This window comes from Megascapheus bottae, chromosome 31 (assembly GCF_031878675.1).
Source record: "Megascapheus bottae isolate mThoBot1 chromosome 31, mThoBot2.hap1, whole genome shotgun sequence".
NCBI lineage: Eukaryota > Metazoa > Chordata > Mammalia > Rodentia > Geomyidae > Megascapheus > Megascapheus bottae.
In genome coordinates this window covers 6,247,817-6,258,306 of record NC_143539.1, presented here as the reverse complement: position 1 = coordinate 6,258,306, position 10,490 = coordinate 6,247,817, and the positions used below count along the sequence as shown (strand labels likewise).

Below are 10,490 nucleotides of genomic sequence, written 5' to 3'. Positions count from 1 at the left end.
AAAGTCCAAGGACAGTGCTCAGGCCCTGAGCTCAAGCCCAGGACTGGCAAAAAAAAGAAAGAAAGAAAATTCCAGGGAAGAAAATGACTTCTGATCAGTTGGTCAGTAAGGCTGGCAACACTGGCCTTCAACCCAGAGAAATAAAAACCAAAGTGTCCAAAATGACAAAGGAACTCAGCGCAGCACTGGATCTGCTCCTGTCCAGGCCAGGCCCCTCCTGCAGTCACCCCCCACAACCCCACAACCCCACCCCTCCCCAGAGCCCAGCCTAGAGCAGAAGAGCCTTTGCCCTGATCTGGGACACACATCTAACATGACCACAGCTCAGCCTGCAGGCTATAAGGCCCCAGATAAAGGAGGGTTCCTGGGCTATGGCCACCCCTCTTCCATGACTGCTGACCCAGAGAATGGTGGGAAGGTGGGTGGGGATAAGGTAGGTGCAGATAAAAACAACTTGAGAAGTCACCACCCCCTAGATCTCCCAAAGTTACCTCAGCTGTGCACAGCAGGTAAGGGAGAAACAGAGGAGGACAAGGGACTCCCCAAAGCTAAGGCTGTGGGATCCATATCACCCTCACCCCAAACCTACCTGCCAGTCTTTGTGGGAATCAAGGTGTCTCTGGGTGTGTGTTCTGTCGCTGTGGCTCTTTTACTTCTAAGTCAGTTAGACTTTGTCTCTTTCCTTCTCCATTCCCCTCAACCCCCCAGCCCCAAATCACCCCCCCATCACTTGTTTTCTCTTCTCTTAATCTTGCGGTCTGTCTCTGGGTATTTTTCTTTTTCTTCTGTTTTTGTTGTTTTTAAGACAAAACCTGCTTCCTTCTGTGGTTGTGGTGGTTGTTTTAAAAAATTGTACCTCTCCTCTATCTCTCCTTTCTCAGGCTCTGATTCTGCATCTTTCAGCCTCCTTAGATTTTCTTTCTTCCCTCTCCATATGGCTCAATCTCTGCATTTTAATTTGCCTCATCTCTTTGTCTATGTAAATTTATCTGCCCTTATCTATCCAGGTGTGGAGTTGCTATCTTATTTTTTTCTTTGCCAGTACTGGGGCTTGAACTTGGAGCCTGCCCTAGAGCTTTCTCAAGGCTAGTGCACTCTACTATTTGAGCCATAGCACCTCTTCCAGCCTTTCCTATGCATGTGGTACAAAGTAATCAAACCCAGGGCTTCATGCTTGCTAGGCAGGCACTCTACTACTAGGCCACACTGACAGCCCAGGAGTTGGTATCTTTAGAGATACATATACATACATACATAGACCTACAGACCAGACGGACATCTAAGAATACAAAGACATCCGTGTCCAGTAATATCTAAGTCTCAGTCTCTCTAATCTTCATCTACCTGTGTCTCATTGTAACTACTATCCTGCCTCTATTTTATGCTCCCAAACCCCTCCCCTCCTATTTTGTCCCCTCCCCTCTCTTCTCTCCTCTCCTCTCCACTGACCTGCCTCTCTCCACCTCCTTTCTCCCTCTCTCTGCGCCAGTGCAGTGACCTGAGGAAGGAAGACTCCAGGAGGACAGAGAGGAGCTGCTCTCACCTGCCTTTGCCTTGCAGAGCCAGAGGCTGCCTGGCATGGACGGCGTGGGCACGGCGGTGCTGCTCCTGCTGCTGGCAGGGGTCTCCCTGCTCCTGTCCTTGGGCTCTCGGGGCAAGGGCCGGCTGCCCCCAGGGCCCAGGCCTCTCCCAGTTCTGGGGAACCTGCTGCAACTCCGCTCCCAAGACTTGCTGACCTCCCTCACCAAGGTGGGGGACGGGCCCTTGGGGGTGGGAGGAGGGGGCAAGAGCCCCCGTGACCTCCTCCTCCCCTCCTCAGCTGAGCAAGGAATACGGCTCCGTGTACACCGTGTACCTGGGGCCCAGGCGTGTGGTGGTGCTGAGCGGGTACCAAACAGTGAAGGAGGCGCTGGTGGACCAGGGCGAGGACTTCAGTGGCCGTGGAGATTACCCAGTGTTTTTCAACTTCACCAAGGGCGATGGTGAGTGTCTCCCCTCCTCCTCCTCCTCCTCCATGCCCCAAGCTTTCCCACCTCCAGTCACCCCAGGACCTTGAACTGCAGCTCCATCCCAACCCCATCACTATCCAACTCCAGCTCTTGTGCTTAAGTCTAGTGCTCTGCCACTTGAGCCAAGCACCACTCTGGCTTTTTTGGTGGCTCATTGAACATAAAAGTCTCACAGACTTTTCTGCCCAAGCTGGCTTTGAATAATGATCTTCAGATTTCAGTCTTCTGAGAAGCCAGCACTCAGCAGTCATAGGGTCCTTAAAGAAAGAGTCAGAGTGTCCAGAAGAGAGGAAAGGAAAGCCCATGGCCCCATGGAAACTCAAAGAAAACAGTTTCACTCAGGCTGGCGGCTTCCTGAAAAGAGACTCAGTCTCTTTTCCAGCAAACATTAGGAAAGAGGGGACTCAAGGACTGAGTTGTCTATTGGGCTAACCACTCCTCTTCTCCTTAGGCATTGCTTTCTCCAATGGAGAACGGTGGAAGGTCCTGAGAAAGTTCTCTATCCAGATTCTACGGAACTTTGGGATGGGAAAGAAAAGCATTGAAGAGCGGATCCTGGAGGAAGGAAGTTTCCTGTTGGAATCGTTGCAGAACACACAAGGTCAGGGCAGTAAAGGGGTCCTTAGTGAATGCAGTCCACACCCCTCATCAACATGCATCCTTCTTAATAGGGGCTGTTGTGAATGCAAAACTTGGAGAGTCCTTACTTGATTCACGAGGACAATGACGCCCCTAGAGGAGGCTCCACTTGTGACCAAGATTTCAGGAATGGGGCACCAAGCTCCTGGCTCTCAGATTATTATTTTTACCATTTTCTTTTGTTTTCTTTCTTTCCTTCTTGGCCAGCCATGGAGCTTGAACTGGGGGCCTGGATACTGTCCCTGTGCTCTTTTGCATAAGGCTTTCTACCACTTTGAACCACAGTTCCACTTTTGGCTTTTTCTGTGATTAACTGGAGATCAGAGTCTCACAGACTTTCCTACTTGGGCTGGCATTGAATCATGATGCTTAGAACTCAGCCTCCTGAGTAGCTAGGATTATAAGCATGAGAAACAAGTGCCTGGCTTTCCCCATTCTTTATCACATCTGCAAATTCCCTTTTACTATGAAAAGCAAGGTGTTCTATTCACGGGTTGTAGGGAAGGAAACATGGAGGTATTTAATCCAGTCTCCTAGTGGGTCAGATCTTACCCAGGAGATTCCCCCCAACACACACGCACACAAAGTCCATTTGACAGCAGACAAAACTAGGCTTCAGGGAACAGGATTCCTTGTGGGCCAGGTCACTTCAAATTAAGTCTCCTTAGCAGCAGACTGGGCTGGGACTAGTGGGTCAGAGTGGCTCTGTTGAGATGGTTCCTCTGCCTCTGTTGACTGTGGCCTGTGTGGCTGTTAGAGGTGGCAAGTATTGTGTTCCTCTGTGTGTGTGTGTGTGTGTGAGAGAGAGAGAGAGAGAGAGAGAGAGAGAGAGAGAGAGAGAGAGAGAGAGAGAGAGAGAGAGAGAGAGAGAGAGAAAGCAGCTACATGTGTTCTGTCAAGTCTGATCATCTGGAACGTCCTGTGATGGCAGGAAAAACCCGTTCTGTTGGTGGGGTCTTGTGGAAATCTGCAGAATGCTGTGGTTTTCAGAGGCCCAGTGTCTCGCTGAGTACTTTCCGGGTCTGGTGCACAGCCTGTCTGGCGGGTGGCGATGTGGCTGCCACAACTTGTGAGCTGGGTCTGTGGCTGCATGGCCAGCCAGCATGCCAGTTGGAGCCGAGGCAGCATGGGGCTGAGAGGCCTGGGTGGCACAGGGTGTCTTCCACAGCTGGACACCTGACTCTGTCCCCTTCCCCCCTTCTCCACGCCTCAGGGGAGCCCTTCGACCCAGTGTTCATACTGAGCCGCTCCGTGTCCAACATCATCTGCTCGGTGATCTTCGGCCACCGCTTCGATTACAGCGACGAGCGCCTGCTGACCATTATCCGCTTCATCAACGACAACTTCCAGATCATGAGCAGTCCCTGGGGCGAGGTCAGCAGCTGAGGCGGGACAGAGCCGGGCTGGGGGTGAGGTGGGAGGGTTGGGGATTGTTCACAGGTTCAAACACAAATTAGAAATAACCTGCAGAGACCAACATCCAGGCAGTGTGGCCACTCCTACAACGCGCCACAACCCTCTGCAGAAGGAATGCCAAGACCCAGCTTTCCCATGTCAGTTCTTACGTGGCCCTGCTCCCACATGCCAAGGAACCTCCACTGCCCCAATCAGGTCACATACCCCACGGCCACCCACCTGCTCTAACGCTCTGGCCATGTTAGACATTACTGGTGTCCAGGCTGCCTAAAGCACTCAATTTCCTCTTGCCCCCCCCTCCACTGATCTAGTCTGGACAGCCCTGTTCTTATTTGGCCACATACCTCCTGAGAAGGAAACTTCATTGCCCCTAGAGTGGTGAAGAGCCACCCAACCACCCACAGCCTCTTACATCTGCTTTAAGACTGGCCACATCGGAGGTATCCTGGCGTTTAATTTACCCTGTTTGTCCTTTCTTCCTCCGTCCACATACCCTGCTCCCAAAATCCCCCTGTAATACTATTGATTGATTCATTCACGCCTATAATCGAGGGACCCAGTAAGGCCACGTCTCCCGGTCTCCACAGATTGAGATCTGAAAAATCCTGTTCAAAGCCAACCCAGACCAAAAGAAGTGTATGAAACTCTGATTTCCCATTAAACAAAATAGTCAAGGGGCCTGGAGTTTGGCCTAGTGGTAGAGTGCTTGCCTCGCATGCATGAAGACCAAGGTTCAATTCCTCGGTACCACATACATAGAAAAAGCCAGAAGTGGTGCTGAGGCTCAAGCGGTAGAGCTCTAGCCTTGAGAAAGTCCAAGGACAGTGCTCAGGCCCTGAGCTCAAGCCCAGGACTGGCAAAAAAAAAAGAAGAAAAGAAAAGAGTTTTTAAGAAATTACCAAAAGTAGAAGTGAGTTTCAGGTAGTAAAAAGCTACCCTTGAGCAAAAAAGGTCAGGGAAAATACCCAGCCCCTGAGTTCAAGTCCCAGGACAGGCAACACAGGAAAGTAAAGAAAGAACACAAACACGCCCTGCCTAATCCTCCAAGCCCCTCCAACTCTTCCCCATCCCCAGCTCTACAACATCTTCCCGGGTCTTCTCGACTGGCTGCCTGTGGGGTCACACCGACGAATGTTCCAGAACTTCAGAGGTTTGAAAGATCTGATCGCCCGCAGCGTCCGCGAACACCAGGCTTCTCTAGACCCCGACAACCCCCGGGACTTCATCGATTGTTTCCTCACCAAGATGGCAGAGGTAATCCTTGCCTTGGAAATCCCACCTGTAGTCGAGCCTGAAACTCTCTCGCTACCCGGACCACAAACCTCCAGCGATCCCAGATTGTGCAGGGGCTGAACAATTTTCTCCTGGAAGACCATTTGGGGTACTGGGCTCTGTTGAGAGTCCTAATTAACGGCTCATTGCCAGTGCTGACTTCATCCTGAATTCTGGGACTGAGGTTTTCCCCAGCTAGACTCTGCCCCCTCCCAAGCCGCACTCCCAACCCGCCCCATCTCCCTGGAAAGGTAACCAGGGAGTGAGCCCACCTGGCACCCAGCACCGTGGCGCAGGGCTGGGAGTGGAATCCCTGGGCCCTGACCTGTACCATCCCGTGTCAACCTCTGCAGGAGAAGAAGGACCCGCTCACCCACTTCCAAATGAACACCCTGCTGATGACCACGCATAACCTGCTTTTCGGTGGCACGGAGACGCTGGGCACCACGCTGCGTCATTCCTTCCTCATACTCATGAAATACCCCAAAATTCAAGGTACAAACTGGTGCTGATTACCACCCACATAGCGCGAAAGCTGCAGTCGGCCCAGGCAAAGAGGCAGGGTCCAAGCCTCCTACCTGGGATCCAGATTCACCCGCACTGCAACAGTCCCACTTTTGAGCCCATTCCTAAGTCCTCAAAGCCCCGCCAAAGGCCACCCCCAAGCATCATCAAGACCGTCCTCCTGACCACAAGTCCACCTCCAGCTGCGCCACTCACCACACTCCGACCACGCCCCAGAGCTCATCCAAGCCACGCCCTACCCTGTAAAGGCCACGCCCATAACCACGCCCTCTATCAGATCTCTCGACTCCCGCCTATAGCCACGCCCCCAATTCATCTCCCCAGCCACGCCCCCAAGCCACGCCTCCCAAGCCCCAGCTCTGAAAAGGTCCAAGGCTACACACCCCTCCTTTATCTCCCCACGCCCACAAGGCCCAGTGTGGGACTCCCTATTTCTCCACCCCTGGCCCCTGGATTGATCCCCAAGATTCTTCCCGCTCACACACAGGCGCGCACCATCCCACCACGACGCCCATCAGTCACGGGCCCGGTCCTGGAAGCCCCGCCCACAGGACCCCAGCAGCGGCCGGAAGTCCCGCCCACACAGCCCCTCCCTCAGGCGCCCGCGCGCCCACCTGCTCCGCGCGCACTCTCGCTCAGCCCTGCACACCCACGGGTCCTCTCTAGGGCCCCTCCCGGGCTCCCGGCTCACCCTGGTGACCGGCCCGCCCCGCCTTCCCCCTCGGCCTCCAGCCCGCGTGCAGGAAGAGATCGACAAGGTGGTGGGGCACTCGCGCCAGCCCACGCTGGAGGACCGCGCCGCCATGCCCTACACCGACGCCGTGATCCACGAGGTGCAGCGCTTCGCTGACGTCATCCCCATGAGCCTGCCGCACCGCGTCATCAAGGACACGGAGTTCCGCGGCTTCCTGATCCCCGAGGTGCGCTCCCACCCGACCCGCCTCCCGCTCTTCCCCCTGCCCGTGGCGCCCGGGCCTCGCCACAGGGCAGCCCTCCAACCCAGCCCCTTCCAGGACCTGGGAATCCCACACCCCTGGCCTGCCACCAGCACGCGCCGCCGGGGCTCCTCGTTCCAGTCCCCGGGGGTGCGCACTGCGTCCTAGGATCTCCTGTGGCCAAAACCCCGGTTCTGAGACGTCTCCCCACCTAGACACTGAGCATCTGCTTATACGGGCGGGAGGCCCCCCCTTCCTTCCTCAGACGCCACCACACACACCAGCATCACGGGAACCCCAGATGGAGTCCCGTGGCCTCTCCTCTGCCCCTTCCATGTGCCCGCGAACTCCAGGTATCTATAAAGTGCAAATGTCAGCTTGCACAAAGCCAACCCCTCCCCATCCTCACAGGGCACCGATGTCATCACCCTCCTTAACACCGTGCACCAAGACCCCAGCCAGTTCAAGACTCCCCATGAATTCAACCCCGACCATTTTCTAGAAGCCAATCAGTCTTTCAAGAAGAGTCCAGCCTTAATGCCCTTCTCAGCTGGTGAGTACATAACACAGTCTTCCTAGCCTTAGAATGTTTCTTGTTTGTTGGTTTTGTTTCTGTTGTGTGTATTTGTCAGTAACTGAAATTTGAACTCAAGACCTTGTATTTTCACTTGATATTTCCCCCAATGCTTACCCTCTACCACTCCAGCCACAGCTCCACTTCCAGCCTTTTGATGGTTAATTGGAGACGTTTCATGGACTTTCCTGCTCTGGCTGACTTTGAAAAAAACATCCTCAGATTTCAGCCTCCTGAGTAGCTACAGAGCAGTCCTAGTTCTAATTTCACCAAATAAACTCTCTTGCTTCTCCATCCCACACCATGCTTATCCTTGAATGCACAGAGATTCACTCACACTCCCAACTCTAAAGTAACTTAAAAGTTTTGCCACTAGCCTGGTGAGGTAGCACACACCTGTAATCCTAGCTACTCAGGAGGCTGAGATCTGAGGATCACACTTCAAAGCCAGCCCAGGCACTAAAAACTGGGAGACTCGTATCTCCAATTAACCACTAGAAAACTGGAAGAGGGGCTGTGGCTCAAGGGATAGGGAGGTAACTTTGAGCTGAAGAGCTCAGGCGCAGCACCCAGGCCTAGAGTTCAAGCCCCACAACCAACAACAAAAACCATAAAAGCTCTGCCACTAAGAGGCACAGGTGAAGCACTTCCAGCTTTGGTGCTTTATTTTGGTTCAATTATGCTTTTAGGGGGAACATTGCCATTTTCTCTGGAGCAAGGAAAAATAATTTAAAAAATGACCATATTCACTTGTACGAGCCCCACCATGCCTGGGAGCTGGAGCTGGGCTCACAGCTGCCCACCCAGATGGTTTGCACCCCCCACCCCATCCTGTCGATGTGATCTTGGATTTGTTTCTTCCCTTCTCTTAGCCTCAACTCCTACACCCATGAATATGCAGATTATAAATCAGACTCTGGGGCTCACTTTTGTAATCCTACTTCCTTAAGAGGCTGAGAGCTGCAGGGTCACAGCTGAAGGCTAGCTAGGACAGAAAAGACCATCAGTCTCTTAGCTGTAATTAACCCCCCAAAGAAGCTAGAAGAAGGGCTATGGTTGAAGTAGTAGAGAGCCAGCCTTGTGTGAAAAAGCCAAGGGACGACTCCCAGGAGCTGAGTTCAAGCTCTAGCCCAGCAATGCACACTCAAAATGCCCAGAAACTGTCTTGCCTAACAGCAGAAAAATTATTTCTGACATTGTCCAAATTTGAACCCGGGACAGCTGCTGTGCTTTGAATTTGCATTTGCTCCAATTTCTCCAAGCACCTTCCTAGCCTCAGGGTTTCCTCTGAGGGTTTGGGGGAGCAAGGTGCAGTCCCTCAACCCCTTATCTGGCCTTCACTCCTCCGGTCCCTCCTCTGTCACCCCCGCAGGGCGCAGGCTGTGTCTGGGGGAGTCTCTGGCCAGAATGGAACTCTTCCTCTTCTTCACCGCCATCCTGCAGCGTTTCACCTTGCAGCCGCTGGTGGCGCCCGAGGACATCGACCTGACTCCACTCAGCTCTGGGCTGGGCAATGTGCCCAGGCCTTTCAAGTTGAAGATGATCCCCCGCTGACACCCCTACACCTGGAAGCCTGTCCTGTGAGCTTGGTGGCGGGTGTCTAGGGAATATTCTGCCCTCCTCCACCTCCCCTTCATGTCTGGTAGTCACGTGTCCTTCCCCTGTCAACCCATGTCCGTCCTGTACCTGTATGCACTGTGAGTTCAGACAGAATCACTTTGGCATGGAAACCCCTCACCCTGTGCCCAGGACCTGTTCAGTGTGTTCTGTGACTCTCCCTTACTTGCAATTCCTATATCATTTCCCAACAAGTTATCTTTCTAATAGATTTTAACCTGTCTTGGCAGAATTAAATGACACTGATATTGCCTACCAATGGTCAGACTGGCTATCATTAAGAAAATGAGGGGCCGGGAGTGTGGCCTAATGGTATAGTGCTTGTCTAGTATGCATAAAGCCCTAGGTTCGATTCTGTGGTACCACATACACAGAAAAAGCCATAAGTGGTGCTGTGGCTCAAGTGGTAGAGCACTAGCCCTGAGCAAGCTCAAGGACAGTGCCCAGGCCCTGAGTTCAAGCCCCAAAACTGTCCAAAAAAATTAATGAGAAATTGGGCACTGGTGGCTCACACTTGTAATCCTAACTCCTCAGGAGGCTGAGATCTGAAGCTCGGAGTTCAAAGCCAGGCTGGTTCAGGAAGTCTTTGAGACTCTTTATCTCCAGTAAAACCACCAAAAAGCCAGAAGTAGGGGTATGGCTCAAGAGGTAGAGCACCAGCCTTGAATGAAAAAGGTCAGGTACAGCTCTGATACACACGCATGCACGCGTGTGCACAGACACACACACACCATAGTAGCCACCAGTGCCCGGATAGTATTGTAACAGGAAATAAGTACAAGAGGGAGGAGAGAGGGGATGGTCTAATGATGTTACTTGTGGTATAGGGAACAAGTAAACTTCTAGCCAGGAGTCTATACTATCTACTCAGGGTGCTGAAAGCTAAAAATTGTGTTTTGTTTTGTTTGTGGGTCATGGGGCTTAAACTCTGGGCCTAGGCACTGTCCCAGAGCTCAACTGAAGGCTACCACCCTACCCCTGGAGCCACAGCACCACTTCCCGTTTTCCAGTGGTTGGAGATAAAAGTCTCACAGGCTTTAGTGCCCGGGATATCTTTGAACCACGATCCTCAGCCTCCTGAATAGTTAGGATTACAGGCACGAGTCACTACGTCTGGGTTTTTTTTGTTTGCTTGCTTGCTTGTCAGTCCTGAGGCTTCAGCTCAGAGCCTAGGCACTGTCCTTGGGCTTTCTCAAGGCTAGAGCTCTACCACTTGAGCCCCAACACCTCTCTGGCTTCTTTTTTTCTATGTATGTGGTACCGAGGAATTGAACCCTGGTCTTCGTGCATGCTAGGCAAGCACTCTACCACTAGGCCAAACTTCCGGCCCCCAAAACTATGGTTTGAAGCCATTCTAGGCAGACAAATTTGAAAGACTCTATATCTCCATTGAACCAACAAAAAGCTAAACGTATAGGTGTGGCTCTGTTGTCAGGGTGCCAGCCATGAGCAAAAGAAAAATGATAAATAACTCTAAGCCAAAATGTACAGTCCTGAACTCAA

At 52.6% G+C, this 10,490-nt stretch overlaps 1 protein-coding gene across 2 annotated transcripts; it reads left to right on the top strand.

The window, feature by feature from the left end:
- The first annotated feature begins 444 nt into the window (after positions 1–444).
- LOC150043813 (cytochrome P450 2F2-like) lies at positions 445–9,242 on the top strand. Of its 2 annotated transcripts, none has more exons than XM_090322907.1 (10): positions 445–509; positions 1,490–1,749; positions 1,820–1,982; positions 2,461–2,610; positions 3,862–4,022; positions 5,139–5,318; positions 5,690–5,831; positions 6,594–6,781; positions 7,208–7,349; positions 8,743–9,242. In XM_090322907.1, exons 2-10 carry the CDS (start codon positions 1,579–1,581, stop codon positions 8,922–8,924), a joined length of 1,479 nt encoding a protein of 492 aa, XP_090179033.1. In that variant the 5' UTR covers positions 445–509; positions 1,490–1,578; the 3' UTR covers positions 8,925–9,242. The 2 variants fall into 2 exon arrangements, with proteins under 2 accessions (XP_090179033.1, XP_090179034.1); XM_090322908.1 differs by having other exon boundaries at positions 493–509; positions 1,495–1,749.
- The last annotated feature ends 1,248 nt before the right edge of the window (positions 9,243–10,490 follow it).

What these genes read in the sequence shown, in the direction of transcription:
- LOC150043813 (XM_090322907.1), top strand. Translation starts at nt 1,579, where the DNA reads ATGGACGGCGTGGGCACGGCGGTGCTGCTCCTGCTGCTGGCAGGGGTC. An exon ending in ATCGTTGCAGAACACACAAG is followed by an intron (nt 2,611 to 3,861) that starts GTCAGGGCAGTA and finishes TCCACGCCTCAG; the next exon opens with GGGAGCCCTTCGACCCAGTG. An exon ending in GAAATACCCCAAAATTCAAG is followed by an intron (nt 5,832 to 6,593) that starts GTACAAACTGGT and finishes CTCGGCCTCCAG; the next exon opens with CCCGCGTGCAGGAAGAGATC.